Below are 26,216 nucleotides of genomic sequence, written 5' to 3' on the forward strand. Positions count from 1 at the left end.
GGAGAAGATGCGGCTATATCTCAGGTCTTAGGAAGCTTGAGACATACTACAGTACCTGTGATTAAATGAAGGTGTGACATTTTTTTTCCCCAAATATCCCTATATTTTTGCCTGGTTCGTTGTGACCCATTGTCTTACCTTGGGGAAAGTTCCCATCATAATACCATTGGTGCTGGTCCACCATCGTTAGCAACAGCAAAAGCACTAGTGTAGACTGGCTGCCAAGTTTTTACCAGAATGCTGTAAGCCACTGGTTCTCAGGGAGCCACAAGCAGGTTTCAGGGGGTTCGCCAAGGACTGGGTTTCAGCCTGAGGTGGCAGGGCTAGGGCTCGGACTCAGTCTTCAGTCCCAGGTGGTGGGGTGGGGGGAGGGAGTGTCACCTCCACCCTCTGACTCACCTCAGTTGGCTACTCAGCCTGTCTGTGTTCTGGGGGAACCAAAAATGGTAGCGTCATTGCAGAAGAGAGATCTCCCCATCATCAGAAGGCGTTGCCTCACAGCCATTGACTCCACGAGCAGGCAGCAGCTAGCCATGGAGACACTCCACTGCTCTGCCCTGCTACATCAGCACTTCACGGAGCAGGACCAAATGGAAGGCAGAAATCTGGGGGTCACATGACCCTCTCTGTGCTCCCCACATGGATCACCCCTCGTTGGGAGTCCACAGGTTTGTCTATTTTACTTTAGGGGTCTCTGGGTAAAAAAAGGTTGAACCACTGCTTTAAGCAGGGCTAGATGACCAAGTATGAAGGATGCTGGTCTCCTCTCTGCACTAATGCTCTCGCTGTTACTATCGCTGAATTGCAATGGTAGGAGACTTCCCCAAAAAGGTTCAGTGTAGACACAACTATAGTGTACTCCCCACTACACTTAATATAGCCTTAGCATTGCAAGCACCCCCGGCACTCCTCAAGTACCAGGATTGCCCCACAGTGCTGCGTGTGATCTGCACACCACACATGTGCAGCAGGGAGTGATGTGTGCAGATCAGGCGGTACAGGCCCAGTGGTGGAAGCTGCCAAGACAACATTATCAGCAAGGTTAGTTTGGGAGGAGAATGCCAACTGGCCTTAAACATCAATTACAAGTTAATTAGCAAAAAGAAGAACAGGAGTACTTGTGGCACCTTAGAGACTAACAAATTTATTAGAGCATAAGCTTTCGTGGACTACAGCCCACTTCTTCGGATGCATATGCATCCGAAGAAGTGGGCTGTAGTCCACGATATGCATCCGAAGAAGTGGGCTGTAGTCCACGAAAGCTTATGCTCTAATAAATTTGTTAGTCTCTAAGGTGCCACAAGTACTCCTGTTCTTCTTTTTGCTAATTAACTTGTAATTGATGTTTAAGGCCAGTTGGCATTCTCCTCCCAAACTAACCTTGCTGATAATGTTGTCTTGGCAGCTTCCACCACTGGGCCTGTACCGCCTGATCTGCACACATCACTCCCTGCTGCACATGTGTGGTGTGCAGATCACACGCAGCACTGTGGGGCAATCCTGGTACTTGAGGAGTGCCGGGGGTGCTTGCAATGCTAAGGCTATATTAAGTGTAGTGGGGAGTACACTATAGTTGTGTCTACACTGAACCTTTTTGGGGAAGTCTCCTACCATTGCAATTCAGCGATAGTAACAGCGAGAGCATTAGTGCAGAGAGGAGACCAGCATCCTTCANTCGTGGACTACAGCCCACTTCTTCGGATGCATATGCATCCGAAGAAGTGGGCTGTAGTCCACGATATGCATCCGAAGAAGTGGGCTGTAGTCCACGAAAGCTTATGCTCTAATAAATTTGTTAGTCTCTAAGGTGCCACAAGTACTCCTGTTCTTCTTTTTGCGGATACAGACTAACACGGCTGTTACTCTGAAACCTGTCATTATGCAAGTTAATTAGCTTCTCGTTTTAAATAAAGGCACAGGCCTTTAAAAAAAATTATTGTTTGGTAAGGGAGAGAAACAGAATGGGCAAAGTGGGGGAGAAGCAGCAGCTAACAACTAGCAGAAGTTACTAGATCGCAGGCCCTGGTTCTCATGGGAGACTTTAATCACCCTGATATCTGCTGGGAGAGCAATACAGCGGTGCACAGACAATCCAGGAAGTTTTTGGAAAGTGTAGGGGACAATTTCCTGGTGCAAATGCTGGAGGAACCAACTAGGGGCAGAGCTCTTCTAGACCTGCTGCTCACAAACCAGGAAGAATTAGTAGGGGAAGCAAAACTGGACGGGAACCTGGGCGGCAGTGACCATGAGATGGTCGAGTTCAGGATCCTGACACAAGGAAGAAAGGAGAGCAGCAGAATACAGACCCTGGACTTCAGAAAAGCAGACTTTGACTCCCTCAGGGAACTGATGGGCAGGATCCCCTGGGAGAATAACATAAGGGGGAAAGGAGTCCAGGAAAGTTGGCTGTATTTTAAAGAATCTTTATTGAGGTTGCAGGAAAAAAACATCCCGATGTGTAGAAAGAATAGTAAATATGGCAGGCGACCAGCTTGGCTTAACAGTGAAATCCTTGCTGATCTTAAATGCAAAAAAGAAGCTTACAAGAAGTGCAAGATTGGACTAATGATCAGGGAGGAGTATAAAAATATTGCTCAGGCATGAAAGAGTGAAATCAGGAAGGCCAAATCACACTTGGAGTTGCAGCTAGCAAGAGAAGTTAAGAGTAACAAGAAGGGTTTCTTCAGGGATGTTAGCAACAAAAAGAAAGTCAAGGAAAGTGTGGGCCCCTTACTGAATGAGGAAGGCATTGGCAGAGGATGTGGAAAAAGCTAATGTAAGCAATGCTTTTTCTGCCTCTGTCTTCACAAACAAGGTCAGCTCCCAGACTGCTGCAATGGGCAGCACAGCATGGGAAGGAGGTGACCAGCCCTCTGTGGAGAAAGAAGTGGTTCGGGACTATTTAGAAAAACTGGACAAGCACAAGTCCATGGGGCCAGATGTGCTGCATCTGAGGGTGCTAAAGGAGTTGGCGGATGTGATTGCAGAGCCATTGGCCATTATCTTTGAAAACTCATGGCGATCGGGGAAGGTCCCGGATGATTGGAAAAAGGCTAATGTAGTGCCCATCTTTAAAAAAGGGAAGAAGGAGGATCCAGGGAACTACAGGCCAGTCAGCCTCACCTCAGTCCCTGGAAAAATCATAGAGCAGGTCCTCAAGGAATCAATTCTGAAGCACCTAGAGGAGAGGAAAGTGATCAGGAACAGTCAGCATGGATTCACGAAGGGCAAGTCATGCCTGATTAACCTAATTGCCTTCTATGAGAAGATAACGGGGTCTGTGATGAGGGGAAAGCAGTGGATGTGTTATTTCTTGACTTTAGCAAAGCTTTTGATACGGTCTCCCACAGTATTCTTGCCAGCACGTTAAAGAAGTATGGGATGGATGAATGGACTATAAGGTGGATAGAAAGCTGGCTAGATCGTCGGGCTCAACGGGTAGTGATCAATGGCTCCATGTCTAGTTGGCAGCCGGTTTCAAGCGGAGTGCCCCAAGGGTCGGTCCTGGGGCCGGTTTTGTTCAATATCTTCATTAATGATCTGGAGGATGGCATGGACTGCACTCTCAGCAAGTTTGCAGATGACACTAATCTGGGAGGAGTGGTAGATATGCTGGAGGGTAGGGATAGGATACATAGGGACCTGCACAAATTAGAGGATTGGGCCAAAAGAAACATGATGAGGTTCAACAAGGACAAGTGCAGAGTCCTGCACTTAGGACGGAAGAATCCCATTCACTGTTACAGACTAGGGACCGAATGGCTAGGAAGCAGTTCTGCAGAAAAGGACCTAGGGGTTATAGTGGACGAGAAGCTGGATAGGAGTCAACTGTGTGCCTTTGTTGCCAAGAAGGCTAACGGCATTTTGGGCTGTATAAGTAGGGGCATTGCCAGCAGATCGAGGGACGTGATCATTCCCTTCTATTCGACATTGGTGAGGCCTCATCTGGAGTACTGTGTCCAGTTTTGGGCCCCACACTATAAGAAGGATGTGGAAAAATTGGAAAGAGTCCAGCGGAGGGCAACAAAAATGATTAGGGGGCTGGAGCACATGACTTATGAGGAGAGGCTGAGGGAACTGGGATTGTTTAGTCTGCAGAAGAGAAGAATGAGGGGGGATTTGATAGCTGCTTTCAACTACCTGAAAGGGGGTTCCAAAGAGGATGGATCTATACTGTTCTCAGTGATACCTGATGACAGAACAAGGAGTAATGGTCTCAAGTTGCAGTGGGGGATGTTTAGGTTGGAAATTAGGAAAAACTTTTTCACTAGGAAGGTGGTGGAATCTCCTTCCTTAAAGGTTTTTAAGGTCAGGCTTGATAAAGCCCTGGTTGGGATGATTTAGTTGGGAACTGGTCCTGCTTTGAGCAGGGGGTTGGACTAGATGACCTCCTGAGGTTCCTTCCAACCCTGATATTCTATGATTCTAAGGCAAGAGCCGTGTAGCACTCTAGCAGTTAGAGCAGGGGAGTGGAGTATCAGGACTTCTTGGTTTTATTCATGTGGCTCTGTAACTAGTTTGCAGTAATTTATATTAAATCACTTAAGCTCTCTGTGTCTCAAACTATCAAATGGGGATGCCTGCCTACTGCACAGAGGTGATGTGAGAATTTCTTAATGTTTGTAAAGTGTTTTGAGATCCTCTGAAGGATGGTCTTATAGAATGCAAAGTATTGAACATTACTGAGGGTACGCCTATACTACCCGCCGGATCGGCAGGTAGTGTTCGATGTATCGGGGATCGATTTATCGCGTCTCATTTGGACGCAATAAATCGATCCGCAAATCGATGTCTGTACTCCACCTCGGCAGGAGGTGTAAGTGGAGTTGACGGGACAGCCGCGGCAGTTGACTTGCTGCTGTGAGGACGGCCAGGTAAGTCGAACTAAGATACTTCGACTTCAGCTACGTGAATAGCATAGCTGAAGTTGCGCATCTTAGTTCGAACCCCTGCCCCCGCTAGTGTAGCCCAGACCTTTGAGACTTGGTCTTTTTACTGTTCTGGGACTTCTCTCAGAATTTTGGGAAAAAACAGAAGTGCTCTGGAAGAGTTAGTGCCAACAGACATGTGATATCCCTTCCTTCTAAGCTCCCCCCACCCCTTAAGTCAAGTGATCCAGGCTTTCCTGCTATTCCCAGATACCTCACTTGCATCTTCTAAAATCAGCACTTTGTTATTATTTGATAAGCAGGGCTGTGTTTGGCAGGGTGGATTTCTCTCACTCTGTACCTGGATTTTTTGTTTGAAGCTTTGATAGTGAAAGCTGTGACTGTTGTCAGTAAAGATGTGCTTTTCCTGCTGGCATCACGTCTCCTCAGGGCTGTCCCTAGGTTTTGCTGGGTATTACACAAGTATCACATACAGATGGGGTGCTATGCGGCTCACTCCTCACCTGTGACTAAGGGCATGTCTAAACAGCAAAAGCCGTGCACAGGCTAGCCTACCTACGTTAGCTTGAATCTGGCTAGCACAGCACAGGTCACAATAGCAGTGTGCAGACAGCACAGCATGGGCTGGGTGAGTCAAGTATGTAGCCAGAGTCTGTGCCAGCCTTGTATTACCTGCGCTGTCTTCGCTACTACTGTTACCTGTGCTATCTCGATTCAAGCCAGCTTGGGTAGCCTCGCCTATGCAGTTTTTGCTGTGTAGACCTAAATCAATACATCAGCCAACAGGAGGGAGCTGTGCAGGTGTTGCCTTTCCTTACAGGCAGAAAGACAATGGGAGTTTACCTCTCTAAGGCTGTGTGAAATGCGTATGATGAAATCTTAACATGTGCAAATCTTATTTGGTTTCACATTTCATCACCAAGCTAACTGAAAGGTTAGCTAAGGTGGGAGAGAACTGGGCCCAGTTGATGGTTTTGTATCAGAGTCATGGGCAGGGCCAGATTAACCTTTTGTGGGCCCAGCACCAAACATATTTGTGGGCCCCCAGGGAGGCAATGGAGCATGACATGGGGAAGTCAGTCCCCAGAACGAGAGGCCAGCCAGGGGCAAAGGGGCATGGCATGGCAGGGGCAGCCCAGTGCAAAGGCACTATTTACAAACCGGCAGTTGCCAGACGCACAGTGGCCACTCAGCCCTGTGCTACCATCCTGCCCCTTCCTCTCGGGGGCGGGCTCATGCCACACCACACAGCCCCCCCCCCCACCAATACCCCATAGGCGCTGACTCCGTGGGTGCTAAAAATAGTGTGTGCTGAGCACCCACCAGCAACCCCGCTATTCAGTTCCTCCCACTCTCCCCCAGCGCCTCCCGCCCACTGCCGATCAGCTGGTCAGCAGTGGGCAGGAGGTGCTGGGTGGGGAGGAGCAGGGGCAGGAAGAGGCAGAGTGAGGGTGGGAGCTGATCGGGGGAGGGTGCGGAACGGGGCAGGAAGAGGCGGGGCCAGGGTGGGGCCTTTGGGGAAAGGGTGAAGTGGGGGTGGGGCCTGGCGTGGAGCGAGGGTCAAACACCCCTGGGGAAATCAGAAAGTCGACACCTCTGCCACACTCCCTCAAATCCCTATGGCCAGAGACCCCCTGGACCAGCTATACCCAGCACCCCCTCTGACCACCTCTACAAATGCACAGCAACCTGCACAACACCACCCCTGCCCAGTGCCCCCCTACCCACAGCCCCACCACAGCTGCCCAGCACCCCACACAGAACCCCCACTCCCTAGTGCCCCAACACACACAGATCTTCTCCACCCCTCACAGCCCAGTACCGCCCCCAGACCCACAGAGATCCACTCCCCCTGCCCTGCCTCCCGCCGTACTCACCGGCCCTGCTGGGAGGCGACTGCCTGCCGGGCTGAGCCGGCAGTGCAGCCAGGGCTGGTCCCGGGGTGGAGAATTGCTCCGGCCCCTCAGGAGTGGCGCGATCAGCCAGGCCAGGGCCTGCCCCGGCCTGGCTCCCTCAGGACTGGAGGGGCCCAACCAAGCCCCCCACACTGTCCCCCACCTCCCAACTGGCCAAAACTGGCCAAGCTTCTGCATCTGTCCCAGACAGTTCAGCTATGGGGAAACAGGCGGGGCCCCACAGGTACTGGGAAACAGAGACTGCCCACAGCCAGAGGTGCACTGTAGTCCAGCCAGGGGGCAGGGAGGAGCCGGCAGGTGAGACCAGGGAGCCCTTGGCTGGCCGGCGGAGAGGAACAAGTGATGGGCGGGGGGGAGCCAGCGGGCAGGCGGGGTCTCGGGTTGCAGTGCAAGTGGAGCAGGCCAGGACCCCAGCTCCATGGCGCCATTGTAAACCCAGTACTGGTCATGTAACATTCATGGTTTGGAAGTTTTCAATGTAAAGTGAGGGGAGACTCAGGTTTGGCTGAATTCTGGTTTGGGATTTTTAGTTCATTCAAGCTCACAAAACCAAATCAGAGAAATGACACTCCAGACCCCAGCAAAATGAAACCATCAAAGTTTTCAGTCCTAGAGATGGGCACAAGATACAGGAGAGCTGGGAACTTGACACTTTCATCTTCAGCAGACTCAAAGGGCAAATTTAGCCAAATGCAGCTTAGAGTAAGCAGTGCAACTCCCATGCAAGTTTCTGTGCCACATACTCCATTCTTTCTGTCACTCCTGTAAGTTACACTTGGAGTGTAAACCGATCAGAAGACTCGTGTAAGTGCCAAAGCATAATTTGCTCCCATTTGGCATTTAGTGGGTTGGGTGTGCAAAATGAGTGTAACTTACATGCTGAAACAGTTGAAGAGGGAGGAGTAACAGGAAGGTATAAATTAAACCAGGCCAGATTTTCTACTTTAGTTTAGACCCAACTGCACCTTCCCCGGCACTCCTGGGGACATAGTGAGCTTGGCACGAGTGGGTTAAGCTCAGTGGGCACTGCACCTACTGCCACTAAGGCAGAATTTGCTTCCCACAGATTCTGATGCAAGTTACACAAGACACACTCTTACTGAATGTCAGATTGATAAAAGTTTAAGCAACTTAGCCATTTACAACCTTTTTATACCCAATATATCATTTATGCCATCATTTGTGACATGTGAGATTGGCCCACTGGACTATTTTGAGACAGGCCGTGTACTGTCCACCCTCCCAGAAGCTGTCTATTTATGTAAAAAACATATGTTACTTAAAGGCTGCATGTTACAAAAACAAGTGTAGAAAAGCAAAGGCACAGAGCTACAGAAACCATACCTGCTTTCTTGGCTCCTCATGTGACTTTGTCCAGGTATTTCTGTACAAAGTAACAGGGAAGGGTCCTTCCATAAAAGACTTGATTTAATTTAAAAACAAGTGAGTTTTTGCAATAACACAGCCTCTTGGAATGGTATAAATCACTGAGAGCAGTCAACACTGTCTGACTTTTTATGCATGCTTGGAACAAGGGCTCTCTCTACTGGTGCCTTAACATCCTGTATCACAGGCAAACTCTAGAGAAAAGTAGTGGTCTGACATGACAACTTATTCCTTTAAGAGTAAATCTTACACCCTCCTCTGCAGATTCAGAGCCCCCCCTGCAGTGAATGCTTCCCAACACTATCCTGTTTATGGGCGTCAACCCCGAAGTTGAGGGCCCACCTCTAGGCACAAAGGTTACTTTCATCTCTATGTCCCATTCAGTCCTTGGGCTTTCTGCTGAGATACCATCAAACCTGCCAAAAGAAGTGGTAGTTTTTGGCAGCGGGAGAAGATCCTAGTGCTGTGAAGTCCCTTCATGTTTATTTTTTATAAACATTCTGGATTTCATTAGAACTGGCCTTAGAATTCACAATGTGGATCCAGTGCTTTGGGTTCAGCCTGTTAGAGGGCAACAAGGGTCGCCTGCAAAATTCATATCTAGTTTTGAAAACAATACCCACCTCAAAGACTGGGGCCGATCCCAGATTACTGGCCTCTAGATTTCATGAAACCTTTTAGAGTTTCAAAACTCAAAAATATTTAATAAAATCTAGAGATGGGTCTGATCCAAAACCCTCGTATCCAAACCACCCTCCTCCTACCCCAACACACACACACACCCCAACGTTGGGGGAATTCAAAATTTTGACATGAATTTTGCTTCTGGCCAAGACAAAAAACCCTCAGCTCCAAACCAAAGTCTTTGGCGTTACTTTCGAGTTATACTACTGTCCGTGAACGAGAGCAGAATGTAACCCTCACTTTCTAATTACAGGGAATGTGTAATTTACACAATAACAGTTTTCATCTGAACTACATTCTTGGCCTGTTTCTAGAATGGACAGGGAATAACGTCTGAGAAAACAGGCAGCACCCTTGAATGAAACGGGACCTCAGCCTCCAAAACTGAGTTCTGTTCAAGCTCTAGTCTAAATCTAGATTCCAGGTTTAAATCTAGATTCTAGATTTAAGTGGGTTCTAAATCTGGCAAAAATTATTTCTCCCACATCTTGTTTTTGGACACTTGTCCACAGGGAATGGTCACATGCCACCAATGCTGCTCGCTTTAAACTATGTTAAGCCTGGCTTTAAAACAAAAGCACAGCTACAGGTATTGCAATGATACTGAGTAGTTTCACCAGTTATAACCCTGACTTGGAGAATAAGAATAATGTTTTTCCTTTTACAGATCCAGGTAAGCAAATGGATGGAGCACCTGGATCCCATAGTATTTCACACCTGGGATCCTATGGGGGCCATACAGCGAGTCCTACTGAAGAAATGTGAGTAATAGGTGCTTTTTTCTTTTAATTAAAAAGTTTCCTTTTTTGCATCCTTCCTTGGTTTTCAATTACATTTCATTTCTATTGGAAAGTAGAAATGCAGGAAGCTGAAATTGATCTGGAGCCAGGGGCTTTGAATCTTGGTTGAATTACTTTCTAGTGAGCACTGAAACATCAGAATAGGATTGCTCTCTGAGTGATTGTGACTTAAGCATATTAGGTAGTGAGAACTACATTCCAAAAGGACAGAGGGCACCCACACACTCTTGTTATACTGAGTCAGAAATACAGTTCTCCTCGGATGAGGGGATATGACTGTAGAACTATGGTGACGGGTCGTGCATCATGCTCGAGAGTCTAATCATCTTTAGGGCATGATGCGAGACTTTCCTATAACCAGGGTTGGGAGAAGAGGAGGCGACTCCGCGAAGTCTGCTCAGGACCTCCCTGTGAAGATCTTATTTAACTCAGAAATGCTTAGATGGTACAGTATTGGGCACAAGAGGAAACCCAAGACCGCCAGATAGTAGTAGTGTTTAGGCACTTTGATACTAAAGTGATAGGAGATTTGGAAATACTTCAGATGGAATCACCTGTCTCTCCTACTTATCTTACCCCTCGCCCCTGTGACACACCTGTAAAACTAATGGACATTCAAGGTTACATCACAGTGGTGCAAACTCCCTTGCTTTCATGAATTTAAAATAAATGCCCCTCCTCCCCCCCACCCCCACACACACAGTGCTAGAGCTTCAAATCAAGCACTCTGTGTTTCCCAGAAAGCAAGGAGCAAACTGATCCGTTGATAATGAGCACACTTTGGAAAAATGCCTTTGAGGCACTAACTCTCTTAAGCAGAGCAGTCAGAGAATAACAGATCTTTCTGGACAAAAATATTGTTTCCTACTGTAAATTAAATTATAGGCAGGGAAATGGACTACTGTAGCCTCCTCTTCCTCTCTGGTCTCTGCACCTCTCATCTTTCCCCTCTCCAGACCAGTCACTTTTGCCCAGAGGCAATCAATTAACTTGAGTTAAAACAGAACCACAGACTCTTGTCTAGACAAACCCCAAAGTAAGAAGGAAAACAAACAGTGGTGCATTATGCAGAAAATCCATTACTGAAAACTAACTAAGAGGTTTGGATAACACTGAGCTAAATTCTTCAGTATGTTCTGTCCGCTTTGCACTGCTCCGGTGATGCAAAGCAGCCGGTGACACACAGCAGCCCGCAACACACAGCAGCCAGCCATTTAAGCCAAATCTGTGGTTGCTTTGCATCAGTGAAGTGGTGCAAAGTACCTGGAACCTACTAGAGAATCTGCTCCAAAAGGAAAAGGTAAAGATAAGATCTTAGACTAACCGAGGTATGAGAAGTCAGTGTCTAGTTGAAGGAACAGACCTCAATGAGATTGCATTGGGTGTACATCAGGACAGAATTTGTCCTTATCAATAATTTTTTTCCTATTAGTACTATAGTTTATCATCAGATAAATCACAGCCCCTCACTTTTATTAAACTGATTTGTTATATGGAAGTTCCAGCTTGAGCTAGAACTGCTACACCCCCTGCTAGGAATTATCATTATTTCTTTCTTTGAGTATAATGTGGTATTATGTCTCTTAGCTCTGGTATTGCTTTGACTGCTAGAAGAGCAGTAACTTGCATTAAATGAAGGTGTTTAATTTAGAGCATGGATGGAGGTCACGCCTTTTGGATTCTATTATCAGCTCTGATACTGACTCACTGTGAGACTTTCAGCAAAATTCTTACTCTCTGTCTCAGTTTATTATAATCAGTTATTTTATTAATTTGTATACAGCATTACTTACCTGCATGGCAGATAGATGCACTGAATACAACAAGGTTTCATACTCAAAAATGTGTACAATACCTGCTTATCAGAGGTGGTGCGAGATTTCATCACCTGAGCACTTGTAGTTCCCATTCATTTCAGTGGAATGTGAGTATTCAGCACTTCTGAGAGCCAGGACATTGAGTTTTGTAACATTTTCTAGATCTTAAGATGACAAGTTTTACAGGAGTGAAAAGTATTTTAATATATATGATTTTGTTATTAAATGGCCAAGGCACCCGCCAATCAGTCTTTGGATCTTTTTTACAGCACAAGAGAGAATGTTACAGTACTTGCTTTCCTCAGTAATGAGCAGACAAGAGACCTCCAAGCAGAAAAAGCAGCTACCTGCTGGGGCCATTACAATTACATAAGTTGTTCACTGTATGATACTGACAGATCACTCCAAAATGTTTCAGGACTTGCAAGGGAAAAAAGAAAACACATCAGCTTTCCCTAGTCTCTTCTTATGAAGGAGTGACTATCTCTGGAGCTCTAAGACGTCACCAAAATCTTGGTCTAGTTATTTGTATTGCTTTAATTTTAAAGGGGTCAAGACTCTGAATCTGGTAACTATCTCCTGGGACCTTCCAGTCACAGGGCGATGTTACAAGAGAATATTGGAGTAGCCATGAGTGATTCGGAAAAGCAGCATGTGACAGAGGGAGAAAAGACCACCCTGCCAGAGGAGCTCTGCAAGCAAACTACTGCCAGCATCAATGCTGTAAGTATCACAGGACACATCTCCAGTAGCAAAATGCCTATTGCGTCCTCCTCCTGGAAGGGGTTTGAGAAGAGAGTTAACATTATTCATACTGGTTATTTACATTAGAACGAAACAGACACTGACTTCATCACTTACAGCCTACCTCAGACACAGAGCACAGTGCAATAAAGAAGTAGCCTTTGGTTCATGTTACCAAGTCAGACTCAGTTCTATACCAAAAGGATAGAATTAGGAAAGCACAGAATAAGTCTAGTGCTACCAAAGGCCAAATAATAAATACTGTACAGGACTGACACCAAGTGGGCAGAATGACACTCCACCACTATTCCCCCAGCTGCGCTGCCTCTTTGGGGCCAGTAGCCCTGATGGACACACCAGCAACAGGGAAGAGAAGAGAAGAGAAGAGGAATGCTATGAACCAATGTTTCCAAGGACAATCCTGTCCTTCCTTGTGGTCTGTTTTTGGTCCAGAAACCTGTGGATTGATTCAGGATGAGATAGAGCTGTGGGAACAGAGAGAAGGGAATGATGGATGGTACATTATGAGTGATTGTGGGCACAGTGAGTGACCTATCAAGAGTAAAGCTGCCCTCCATTTTGTTTTACAGCTTTGACTCCTGAGTAATAAACATAAGCTTTTCTTGTAGCCTGGGTACAAAACCTCTTATAGAGGAAAACTATTTCCCTCTATATGCCAGAAAGTCACTTGTCAGTGGTCCTGAGAATATGGGTAATTCCAAAGTGCCAAGGCAATTACTAGACTGATTCCAAAGTGTGATTTTGAGAAGTGGTACCATAGGCAAGGCTTTAACGTGGGATGCTCTAAAAACAATACATGTTATTGCTGCAGGTGTGGTGAAGTTCCATTGTGCCTATGAAAAAAAAGATACTCTTCTTTATCATTTCATTCTGAACAGTGTTTGAGGCTGGACTGCTTGGTACAAAAAAACATATATTCTTGTTCTTAACTAAATCAATATAAAACTTATCAGTATGTTTCAGATAAACACCATTACTGTCAATTCTAGTTCCAGGACACAGAAGCTGCAGAGAACAAAACCATGAAAAGGCAGAGAAATGAATTGACCAAGATGGATCCAGTATCCAAAGCACAGAAAAAAAGCAGTAACAAAGACAAACGACACAGCAGAGAAGAATTTGTTGTAGGTAAGAACACACATGAAAAGAAAAAGTTTCAGCTTCAGTATCCTACCTTTTTTTTTTAATTTATTTATTTATTTATTTATTTAAACACACACACACACACACACACACACACACAAAAATAAGAGATCTGGAAGAAATATCACCAGGAGCAGAATATTAGAACCAAGATCTGCCATGCAGAACTGAAAAGATAATATTTTTATGATGTTTTTGTTTTGCTCTCTGCCCTGTAGCTCAAAAGGTCCAAGGAAGATTCTGGCATTCAGTTCTTATTTTTAGATATGTGATCAGTTTTTATTAAGATTAATTCTTGCTATTTAGCATTGAATCAGCTAAAGGCTAGCAGTCACTGCAGCAGCAAATAGCTGTGTTGTAACCATGCATACCTAGAAGGAAATATTTTCTGTTTTGCCAGAAGCAAATAATTGTATGTAGTTATGCAAATAGACAGGGTTTGTAGCTAGGTTTTTCCTCCAAGGGTGTTTGCAGTGTAGCAGAAAAGAAACATGCATACTGAGAGGTGCACATACATAGTAACTGCTCTTCCTTTTTCATGTTATTTCTACATTATTACTTATTTGTATTGCAGTAGCACCTAGGGACTGAGGTTCCCATTTTGCTATTCACTGTACACAGATTAGCCTCCTGCCTTAAAGGTCTTACACTGCAAATAGACAAAGGAGTGGGGGCGGGACAGAAAGAGGAAGTGACTTGTCCAAGGTTATATAGCAGGTCAGTGGCAGAGCTAAGTCTACTGGATCCCAGTCCGATGCCCCATCCATTAGATCACACTCTTTTACCATTTGTTCACAAGAGAGAACACACCTAAAAATGTTAACATCAGCATTTCATAATCATTTTTGTCTAGAGAAAGAAGGCCTCAAGCAACACCATAAGAAGAGAAAAATACAACTAATGCAGTAATTATGATTGGTGTTTGATATAAGAATAATAATTAGATAGTAAATTACAGTTGGCTGTCTCAAAAAAAATCTAATTAAGAATTTCTGGATAATTGTTCTGAGATTCATCTCTAAACACTGACAGAGCTAACTTCCTTATTTTTAATTTCATCATAGTAGTCAGAAAAGGTATAATGTTTTGGCTCTTTAAATTGACCTAAGCTGAGCAGGAAACATGACAAAACTAGAAAAACAAGAGCACCAAATTCTTCTTTTCAAAAATCACTAAATTCTGTGCAAGAGGGAAATGTTCATGTCTAAAATGAGTGTTTAGAAAAAAGTTATGTATCATACCTAATATTTACACTGCCTGCCAATAAACTAACACCAGCTCCCTATAATAAAAATATGGAATAGATTTGCCTATGGATTTAAGTACTTGCATTGTAGATGGGCACATAGACAACTAACTGCAATATTGATGACATCTGGAAAACATTCTGCATCTTGATTAGAGATCAGGTTACAGTGGGTTGGCTATATCAGCTGACACCAGGGGATGTGCATGGGAATAAAAGTTTGACCGCTTTTGGAGGGGCACGTTCTGGGCCCCTGCCACCACCTCAGGGCTGGAGCAGTTGTGGGCCCCTGCTGATTATTGGAGGGGCCCATGCACCTGCTTACCCCCCCCTTGTGCATGCCCTTGGCTGACACAAATCAAAATTTGGAATTAATTGTGTTCTTACAGGAAAACCAAAAGAGAAAAAGGCTGATGAGAAAAGAACATCCTCTCTCAGGAAAAAGACTACTGGAGTCAAAAGACCAGAGACCATCCAAGAACCAAAGCATAAGGAAGGAGGGCAGGAAGCAGAAGAAGCCGATCAGAGCAGTGCAGCTGCTGGAGATGAAGAGTTACATGATGACAGGAGCCCTTCTCCCTCCAGCTTTCCTATTAAGGACCATTTGCTCCCTCCTGAGAGCCCTCAGTTTTGTTTTGAACATTATGACAGTCCTTCTGGGTCTAGTCCAGTTCCCGTTCACAAAAAACTTACTCAGGCTCGCCCAATAATCACCACAGTCAGTGGTACAGAATTGGACGCAGGCATAAGCAATGAGGTCTCAGAGGTAAGAACTGGAGTTTTCCTTTATGGTCAGAGATAGGGAAGAATGATTCACTGAACTGCATCTTACATTCTAGGATCGCAATAGGGACCTACCTGGTCTGGCTCAGGGCCCGCTTCATCTTCCATGATTCTCTCGCCCTCAACGCAGTTCGGCTACTGAGGTGACTTAGCCCTCTGGCCAGATCACAACAAGCCCACCCCTTCCTGTGTATCAAGTCCAGACACAAAACAAAAATCTTCTGCCCCAGTCTCAAGGTGGACCCAGCCCTGCCTTACAGAACACCTGTCTTCTCTTCCACAATTGCTCTTCTGTTCCAACTCTGGGCTCAGCTCCAGCCCTCTGGGGCTCTGCTGAGTCCCTCCAGCATCCCCGTGATCACAGTGTCACCTCACTAGGTGGCAGTGCAGACTGTTTCTTAGTCCTCTGTAGTAGCTGAGGGAACCCACAATCACACCCATCCTCTTCTACAGGCTCCCTGGTCTGGGAACCCAAAACAACTGGGCTTATTGCCCGTCCATCACCTAACTACTCTGACTCTCCTTCCAAAGGCTTATTTCTGACAGCCAACCCTCCTGCCCGCTCACTAGCCCATCCGCTCCTAATAGAGTGCTGATTCCCAAGGCTGTTTCCCCTGTTTGGCTCCCCATTTGACTGAATGGCCAGCTGCTCATTTTCCTGCAGGCCTGCTCTTGGCCACAGGCTGCCCCCTCATGTGACTTTGCTCATTCCTCTACTTGGAGAGGCCAGCTCTCTAGCACCGTGCTCCTCAGCCCAAACCCCTTAGAGAGCCAGCTCATTGCTACCTTTTGGTTATTGCAGGTCAGCAGGTTATTCACCCCCCGGCAATCCTGGTCTCCAGCGAATCACTTGATGAGATTTATGGCTGGTGAACTTAGAACAAACAAAAGGAAATACAGCAGTATAGTCCGCTTTGTGGGCCTCACTGCCACCAGAGCATTAACTACTGTAACTAAGGAATTAAAAAGGCTGATTAATATTATAACCAATAATGTGTAATTATGTTTGCTGCAGTAAATATAACCGATACTTTACCTTCCTGCTATGGGGAGGAGAGCACTGCCACGGCTGCTCTTCAAAAACAGTCACCCCCAGTTTGGTAGGAGAGAAAATGGAAGGATAGGAAATCAATTAATCCTCTCCTTCTGGGTCAAGCAGGCTCATTTGTCCTTTCCCCAGTGTCAGCTGTGATCTGCCCCCTTGATGAGAGTTCTACCCTCTCTGGAAGCCCTGACATGGGACCTCTAAACAGGTCAACACCGAGCCTTGAGCCTAGCCCAGACTGTATTGTCCCAGGCTTTCTCCTTCTCTTGTTTCACCCCTCGCAGCTCCTTCTATTTTCTGTTTCTTGATGGGCCTTTTCCACAGCCCCCCAGGATCTCTTAGTGGAAAACCCTGCAGTAGGTTTCACGTCCGATATCTATCGATCAACCTCACTGACTCACACGTCTGAGTGTTGCTTATGTTCCTTGCCTCTCCTTCCCACTTCCTAGCATGCTTTGCAGTAGCCTACAGTCCTATAATCCTAGGGAGACACTAGTTTTCAGAATGCCAGTCTTTCAAGAGACAGAACTCAGAGAGGGGATGGGCAGGCTCAGGCCTGTCCTTAAAGGGATAGTAGATCATGTGATTGTGAAGAATAACTGAATCTTGTGCTTCAACAGGGGTGCAGACAGCATTTTTTATTTGGAGAGGCTAGAGTTAAAAAATAATAGCTGTTATCTATCACTTCAATGAGTAGTTTGTACCATAACTAAATTTGTCCACTTTTAACAGAGAGAGATGAACAAGCTTTTGTTCCAAATTCAGTGTTTCCTTTATTTATTAATGCAATCCCTAATATTTATGGGGAGGCAAAGCCGCACTGAGCCCCCAGCTGTCTACACCAGGGATGGGCAAACTATGGCCCGTGGGCCAGATCTGGCCGGCAAGCCATTTTAAGCCAGCCTGCAAGCCACACCATGCTGCTCGGCCCCAGTCTGGTACTCCGGCCGGGGCTCTGGGATGGGGCTGCACCACACAGCTCGGCCCCACTCAGGCCAAGGTGCTGGGTCAGGGGCCACACCACATGGCTCAGCCCGGCTCTGGTGGGGGCGCTGGGTTGGGGGCTGCTCCGGTGCTCCAGCCGGGGCTCACACCACGCAGCTCCCAGAAGCCACGGCATGGCCCTGCTCTGGCTCCTATGTGCTCTAATGGGAGCTGCAGGGGCAGTGCCTGCAGATGGGGCAGCGTGCAGAGCCGCCTGGCCGCGCCTTCGCATAGGAGCCAGAGAAGGGACATACCACTGCTTCCAGGAGCAGCTTGAGGTAAGCGCTGCTTGGAGCCTGCACCCCCTGAGCCTCTCCCCAACCCCCAGCCCTGATCCCCCTCCTGCTCTCCAAACCCCTCAATCCCATCCCCAAACTCCTCATCCCTACCCCACCCCAGAGCTCACACCCCAACCCCAATTTCTGTGAGCATTCATGGCTCACCATACAATTTCTATTCCCTGATGTGGCCCTCGGGCCAAAAAGTTTGCCCACCCCGGTTTACACCCATGTTGAAGATATCATAGGGTCAGAAAAGATTCCCTTTCCCTAACCCATGTACAGTGCTGCACCGGTGCCTTATGGAGACGGTGGAGTCTCCCTAAAGCATTAGCTACTGCCAGAAATTGGATAGTGGCCTTGATACGCCAGTGGTCCAATCTGGCATTGCAAATCTTACAATCCTGTGTTATTGATGAGTGTTCAATTTATTCAGAGCCTGGGTCCCAGTTTAGAAACTCTGTATCCTCAGACTTCAATGCTGAGACCTTTCATATCCTTCCATTTCTGTTGTAGTATTTTTAGACTTGTTTTCATTATAACCAGTATTTTGCCTTGCAAATATGAGACACATCATTCATATCCATTTCCCGACAATGCAGGACAACTGGCTTCAGGTTTTTGGAGTAAACCCAGCCCTTTTTCCTCCTCCTCCCCAACAGATTTTTGGACAGGCAAAGCGTTTCCAAAGAAATAGAGAGGAGGTGGTATCAGAAATCTGAACTTGAGCCGGGCTTCATAGAATTGGGTTTACAATAGCGAAAAATCAGGGGAACGTAAACTATGGGGGAGCCTTGTGATAGTTATCAGATGTCATCATGCAAGGCACCTGCTAGGAGTCATCCATGGAACGAGAGGTATATTTATTGTACAGAGTAAACGGTGCAGATAAAGTCAATCACATTAACAATGAGCATCCCAGGTAAGGCAAATGTACCCTAGGATATGTAAATATCATATAAAGTGCATCCATTTCAGGGGCTGTGAATCCCATCGTTAACAATAGAACAAATGAACCAATCAGCAATTAGCAGAGTGCAAACTTTATTTAGTAGGTGTCTTTTCCTTATATCCATTCAGGCTCTCCCTGGAAATCAGCAGGAGGAGAAATTATCACGGGACAGAATGCGAGCAGAGAAGGCAGAGAGAAGACGGCTAGAGGTAGAGAGGAAAAGAAGGGAACAGGAGGAACAGAAATGGAAACAGCAAGAGCAGCAGGAGCGTATGGAAAAAATGAAAGAAGAACTGGAACGGGAGCAGAAGAGAAGGGCAGAGGAGATGCGGTTAGTGGGGATAAGGTTCTGGATGGGAAAGGAAATATTTGGGTTGAATGGCAACATAAAAAGCATGATTGTTCTTTGCCATTTAAGGAACACATCAAGCACTTAAACCCCCAAACTCCATCTACCCATACATCGGGAAATACACCTCTCAAAATACCCCACTGCTCACACCAGGAACTCAGTAAGACATCTCAGGGTTGGGTGTCCTCTTATACCAATACTCCCTGACTGCATTTCCAAACAGTAGAACAAGGCAGCACAGATATATTCTGGAACCTTATTTTATATATATAAGTATATAAATAAAAAGTAGGGTTGTCAAACAATTAAAAAAGTTATTCACGATTAATCACGTGATTAAAGAAATTAATTGCAATTAATCGCACTGAGAGCAGCACGCGGAGCCTCCTGGCCCTCCCTGCCTAGGAGCCGGACCTGCTAGCTGATTCTGGGGCACTGCGTGGAGCCAGGACAGGCAGGGAGCCTGCCTTAGCCCCGCTGCACTGCTGACCAGGAGCCACCCAAAGTAAGCCTGCGCTCCAACTCCCTACCCCAGCCCTGAGTCCCCCCAACCCTCAAGCCCCCTCCTGCACCCCAAAACCCCTCATCCCCAGCCCAGAGCCTGTACCCCCTCCCACACCCCAACTCCCTTCCTCAACTCACAGCCCCCTCCCACATTCCTCAGCCCCACCTCCCAGCGTGAGCCCCCTCCTGCACCCCAACCCCCTCATCTCCACTCCAGAGCCCCCAACCGCATTTCATTCAATTCTGCCTGCTTGCTGTATCACTTATTGCTAGTGGGACACCTCCCAGCACTTCTCCATAGGTTTTCCCATGAGGACAAGGCCACCATCTACACAGGGATAAAAAACCTGCAGCTGGCTCGGGTCAACTAGCTCAGACTGAAGGGCTCAGGGTCTGGGGCTGAAAAATTGCTGAGTAGACAGTCAGGCCCAGGCTGGTACCTTGAGAGGGAGGAGGGTCCCAGAGCTCAGGCTCCAGCTGAAAGGTCTACACAGCGATTTTTCAGCCCCACAGTCCAAGCCCCACCAACCTGAGTCAGCTGATACAGGCCACCAACAGCCATGCCCCCAGGTCTTTTATCCCTATGTAGACACATATTTAAATAATATAGATGGTGGTAGAGACTGATATGGTGGCATTTTGGAAGGGCCAGAGGAAGCCTGAAGTTACTCCCTTCTTTTAAACAGTTGATAGAAGGGAAATAATTCCTTCCCCTGACTGCACTTCAGAAGCTATAGGTGGGGGAGGATTAGGAAGACTCTGGGTTATTGCAGTTATTGGAGAGGGAAGATACTTTAGCTGGGTGTTTTACAGCTATTTCATATGTTTAGTAAATATCATACAAACTGTGTCCCCTAGACCTCAGGAATGAAGGGGAAATTCAAGAGGCACAATACCAGTTAGAAGGGAAAGACAGGCATCCTACAGCAGTCAGCTACAGCATGGCCTGCAGCTGTCTCTCTCTCCCACATTGAAAGGGCCTACTGACAGACTGGAGTAAGCTCTGATAACATAGGTGAGCCTAAACTGGAAATCTCAGTTGTTAGCCAAAGAAACAGCATATCTGATTTGCCACTGCCATGCCCCGCCACATAGTCATTCTCACCAGTGCAAAACGAGTGCTAATAGGGTAAACATGCTATCAAATCTGAATGCCTTAGATTGCTTTGCATAGTTTCAACTTGTTTGTGGTTGTACAGTGTTCTAACCTGGTCGAGCTGGCCAGTGTGGAAGAGGCACAGCTGTGTTAAAATCTGGTTTAAAAAGACATGGTCCAGTCAAGGTCTCAACTTGGGCCTGAGCTATTCTAACAGTGCTTGGTCCCACACTGAATTTTACAATCTAGTTTGGTCACAGTCACTTTTAAACCATACTTAAACATGGTTGGTTGTCAGACATATAAATGGGTCCTGCTCTGCATTGCTACTGTGCTCCAAAGCCAACTTTCTCTGACCCTCAACTGCAGCATGGGGCACGACAAGGATGTTAGAGGAAAAAATAGGGTCTCCATAGGCAATAGGGAGGAGGCATGGTGAGAAATAACTGTACGCAAGGCCCTGCAATTTGTTCCCCCAGTTCACCTGTTCCCAAAAATTGTAATACAAGAACAAGAGAACACAATTACATTAAAGCAGAAAAAAGAGAACCTTTTTAATTCACTATATGATTAACCTGTGGAACTCACTGCAGTAGGATATTTTGGAGGCAAATAAGTTTACATTGATTAGATGCTTGAATTAAAGTAACATCTACAGTTATAGGAAGCAAGGTGAAAACTACAGAGCTATCAATCTTTATACATCAGAACATAAGCTGATTATCAGTTGAGTTCAAGAAGAAAGCCCCTTCTGCTACCTTCCCCCAGTCCCAATAATACATTTCTGCACAGCTAGGTGTATTAGTATGGGTCCTACCCCTTCTTCAAGACTGTAGAACTGACCATTGTCAGAAACATGATACAGTACCAGACTAACTAGACCACTGCTCTCTTCCCTAAGGGGAATTGCTATTGGTTTCTCATAGTTTTCTTTGGCCCCTAACCATTTCTCTCCATGTCCACTCCTACTTCAAAAGCCCTTGCTCAAGTCCTGATCACCTGTCACCTTGACTGTTGCATTTTTTTCTTCTTCTTCTACTGCCTCCTGGACTTTCTTCTCAGTCTTCTCACGTTCACCCAAATCCTGTTGCAACAACTGCCTACCTTGCCCACCACTCTGACCATGTTCAAACCTTCTTCAAATCCCTGCACTGCCTTCCACATCACATTTAAAGCCCTTGTCCCCACCTCCAAGACCCTGCACAACTTGGCTTGTCTCCTCTTTGTTCATTTCCATTTGCTCCCCACCTCTTGCTCCCTTTACTTTTTCCATGCTAGCCCTCCCTTGGTGTCCTCCTCTCACTCTTGTCTCCATGCCTTCTTCCATTCCATGTGGCCCAGGCACTTGGAACCCCCCCACTCCTTGGTCCTGTCTCCCTCATCTCCCTCTTTAAAACAGACTTCTTCTAGGAGGCTTAAAAACCCTCGTCCACTCCTCAAAGGAAGATTAAATGAGACAGTAGAAACTATGTATTTTTAAAAAATCTAAACAAATTTGTGGAACCAAAATGACACATCACTAATCAGCCACTTTGTCCTGTTTTAACCATCCCTTCTTCTACATTGTATTATTTGTAGATCTTTGGGCCAAGAACCTGCTCTTCTTATGATCTGTAAAGAGTGCTCAGCAGGCCCTCGGTGCTCCATCAATTAATAATTTATGTTTCAGTTTACGGAAACAGGAGCTAGAAGAACAGCACCAATGCCAGGAGGAAGAGGCAGCGAGGAAGCTACAACACGAGAAAGCAGCACAGGAACGTATCCGACAGCAGCAGGAGGAATATCGCAGAAAACTTCTGGAGCTGCAGAAGAAGAGACAGCAGGAGGAACAAGAACGTGCAGGTGCTCTAAAAAAGGACTAAAACTTACTGTATCTGCAGATAATTCACCCAGGTGGTTTTCTGGTGAAGGCACAGGACTCAGACTCAGGAGCTCCTGGCTCTGCCCTGGAATTCCTGAGACACCTATGGCAAGTCTCTTAGTTCCTCATCATCTGTACAATGGTGATGATGATGATGATAATACTCCTTCTTCATGGAGTGTTGAAAGAGTGAATTAATGAATGTCTATAAGGCACCCAGATACTACAATGATAGGGGCCATCTATGTAAGAACCTAGATAGGAGCTTCTTTATTAAATTCCTCCATGGCTCTAGTAATAAGGGATCCAGAGAAATTCACCACAGGTGGCCTAGTATCCAATGAGGCAGCAGAGAGGTTTCTCAAGCAGTCCCCTTTGATCATAATACAGGAGAACCTGCTTATAGTGGAGTGAAAATCCCAAATTGCATCAGCGCAGTTGGAGTGAATATCATGCCACCAGCGGTGGGGTCCATTGTTCTAAATTCTCTAGGAATATTTCATTCCAAGGACACTCTTACCATCCCTATTCTGACTGAAAAGAAGCTGCCACTACTGTGTGAGTGGGTGAGAGGCAAAGGAATCCTTACCTTCTGCTTTGGCTGCAGCTGCTGGAAGTGAAAACATGGCTTTTGAGAGGCACTTGTGTAGCTGCTAGTGCCCCCTCTGGCAGGACGGTGGGTGGAAGACAGACCCCCTCAGCCACAGCTGAAAAGGGGAGCTTTGCCATATTGGCCCTCTCCGGTTACAGTGAAATTCAGCTTATAGTAAAGTTTTCGGGAAACATCTCATCTTGTTTAATTAAACATAATCAACCGTGATGCACTCCAGTCCATTTGCTTGATATTAGCGCTACTGTGAGAAGGAATGGTTAGTTTCTGGGTTCTATTCCCAGCTTTGCCAGTGATTTGCACCCATAATCTTATGCAAGTCACTTAACCTCAGTGTGCCTCATTACCCCTATTTTACATATAGGGGAAATTAATACTTCATTACTCACAGGTGTCTTGTGATAATTAATATCTCAATTAACATTTGTAAAGCACTGTGAGATGCTTGGAAGAAAGGCCCTGTAGAAATACAAAGGTTGGGTTTGATGCCCTGGCCCTCAGGCAAGAGCAGAGAATGAAAAAATAGAGCTGTCAAGCAATTAAAAAAAATTAATCATGAGATTTAAAACGTTGTGATTAGCTGCTGTTTTAATCACACTGTTAATATTAGAAAACCATTTATTTAAATATTTTGGGGAGGGTTCTATATATTGGGTCAGGGCTGGGGGTTCGAGGCTTCAGTCCTGCTCAGGGCTTCAGATGCTCTTAGGGCACGGGGCTTCATCCCCTCTCGAGGTGCGATGCAGGGCTCTGGGTTGCAGCCTGGCACAGGGTGGGGCTCGGGACTCAAGTCCCCCCGCCACCTGGGAAGCTACAGGCTGGGGCTATTTCAGCCCTGCCACCGCCACCGATGCCTCCCGCCCACCCACGCTCCCTGGAGCCATATAACTACATCAGAATTTCAGTTTGCCTTAAAAAAGTAAGTAATAGTTTAGCACTAATAGCTGTAAACAAATACTTGAAAATGTGCTGAATGAGAAGTTAAATTAAAAAAAAAGCAAAACTCCTCAATTTTAGGAGCCTGGGGTTTTTAAACACTTGGGGTTGACAATACTGCAACAGCAATATCATTTTGTGTTTTCAATACAGTTAAACAACTATTTCCTAAATAGGCAATCTTGGCAGCTACTAATTATCTGGTCATCCACCCCCTAGAGGCAGAAAAACGCAGACAGAAAGAAAGGGAAATGTGGCTAGAGGTGGAACGACAACGGCTAGCAGAGATGGCAGAAGAACAACGCCTGGAGTATGAGAGAAGGAAACTGGAGGAGGAGGAACAGGCAAGGCGTGAGGCCGAGGAAAGGAGGAAGAAAGCGGAAGAGGCAGCTAGATTAGCTTTGGAGGAAGCAAAGACACAAGCACAACTTCTAGCCAGGTAAACAGTCTTATTCAGAAAAGGAAATTATTCCTGCTGAATAGTAACACATCAGTAGTTAACATCAGTCACTTGGGGCCAACCTAAACAAAAACACTACTAGGGCTGGAACTATTTCAGTGAAAATATCTTCACTGGTTCACACTACTGGAATTCCAGTAACGAACCTCAAATTCTAACATTTGGTCCTCTATATTCTAGAACTCCAAATTACAAAATGATTCTTTGTGATGTAGACAAAACTCAACCATGTTTTCATTACGTCCCCAAACTGTGTGCTAAAGCTTTACATGGCTCCCAGGTTTTTGAATAGTTCAGGGACACAGCGAATATCCCATCTATACTACAAAATGGTACATAATACCCAGTTTCCCAATACAGCTGAAATTATAGTATAGCTGAAGTAAAAAGTTACACCAGCAATGAATTTAAATTGCTGAGTTTATAATTATTACCAAAAAGATATTGACTTAGCCCCCTCCTAATGAATTGAGGAATACTAGCTGCCTTCCTTTCATTTCTAACTATTTTAATTAGCACTGTTTGTTTGCAGGCAAAGAGAAGCTCTGGAGCAGCACCTGCGATTCCAGCAGGAGTTGCTAGTGGAAGCCAGTGGACTGGAACATACACAGCAAATTTCACGGCCATGGGTTTATTCTTATTTTCAGCTGCTCCAAATGCTAGGCCTGGAGACAGCAAATGAAAACAAATAAATACGAGGATACCAAACGGATCGGGGTTATTGCAGTGGACGCTTCCAATTCATTGAATCCAATTAAGAGTTCCCTTGAACTCGTCTGACCCAATGGGAAGTACAAAACATGGCCTAAGACTTCCCTATTCCTTCTTGGGGAGACATTTTCTCTTCTAAATCCACTTCCCCAGTAGATAAGTACACTTTATATGCTCATCCAATAGGTGGGAAATCAGGCATTCAAGATGCTATAGTTAACAAATAGACAACCTAATTACCAGCCTGAGTTAGCCTTACAGTCTCTTGTGGACCTTATAAGAGCAGACTTCTCCTACCCTGTGCCCCCCTCCCAGATTCTCAGGACCATTCTGTAGAAGCAGGGCAGTAGCTTTCCACAATCTTGTGGAGGGTATGAGGGCCTCTCTGATTGGCAGAAGGATCCTCCAGCCAACTGACTTACCTATGCTCATCAGATCCAGAAACACCTAGATTTTATGCATATTAGCATCATACAATTCCAAGAAGCCAACAAAGATGTCAAATAAAGACTGCTACCACCAAGAGAACAATTCTTGTTTCCCAAAATCAGGTTAATCGTGTTTTCTTCTGCATTGTTTTCTTTTATAGCATGTAACAAAGTTAAATTTATATGTGCAAACCATACTACACATTTTCAATAGATTTAAAACTCTGTCGTCAAATATTTTTATGCTCTTGCTGAATTGGAGCTGGACTTCATTTGAATTAAATGTGCATTAACTACTAGTGCTAGAAGCAAAATAAATTGATTTACAGCACTTGAGCTTTCCTGTAAAAAAAAAAAAAAAAGATACTGAGTGGTGTCTTAATGTATGTCGCTCTTTTAGCCCTCTGTATATATTACCTGTGGCTGATCCTTAATAAGCCTGTCTGGCTGTGCACCAGCAATTCAGAGTTTGCACTCACTGGACATACACAGCACAGATTTTTAAAAATATTCCATATTCAAAAATAATTTTCCCTTTCTGCATTCTTATAATGAAATAGTATCCACCTG

At 45.7% G+C, this 26,216-nt stretch overlaps 1 protein-coding gene across 3 annotated transcripts in view; it reads left to right on the top strand.

Annotated features, from left to right (window-relative positions):
- KIAA2012 (KIAA2012 ortholog) overlaps positions 1–25,977 on the top strand; it is an 86,271-nt gene extending 60,294 nt beyond the window's left edge. For all 3 annotated transcript variants that reach the window (XM_034786434.1, XM_034786436.1, XM_034786435.1), the window contains exons 17-24: positions 9,543–9,636; positions 12,041–12,215; positions 13,247–13,385; positions 15,036–15,412; positions 18,817–19,019; positions 22,310–22,482; positions 24,267–24,486; positions 25,040–25,977. In XM_034786434.1, the coding sequence (XP_034642325.1) occupies positions 9,543–9,636; positions 12,041–12,215; positions 13,247–13,385; positions 15,036–15,412; positions 18,817–19,019; positions 22,310–22,482; positions 24,267–24,486; positions 25,040–25,199 (1,541 nt within the window). In that variant the 3' untranslated portion in view covers positions 25,200–25,977. The remainder of the gene's footprint in view (positions 1–9,542; positions 9,637–12,040; positions 12,216–13,246; positions 13,386–15,035; positions 15,413–18,816; positions 19,020–22,309; positions 22,483–24,266; positions 24,487–25,039) is intronic.
- The last annotated feature ends 239 nt before the right edge of the window (positions 25,978–26,216 follow it).

Source organism: Trachemys scripta, chromosome 11 (assembly GCF_013100865.1).
Source record: "Trachemys scripta elegans isolate TJP31775 chromosome 11, CAS_Tse_1.0, whole genome shotgun sequence".
In the NCBI taxonomy this organism is placed as follows: Eukaryota; Metazoa; Chordata; order Testudines; family Emydidae; genus Trachemys; species Trachemys scripta.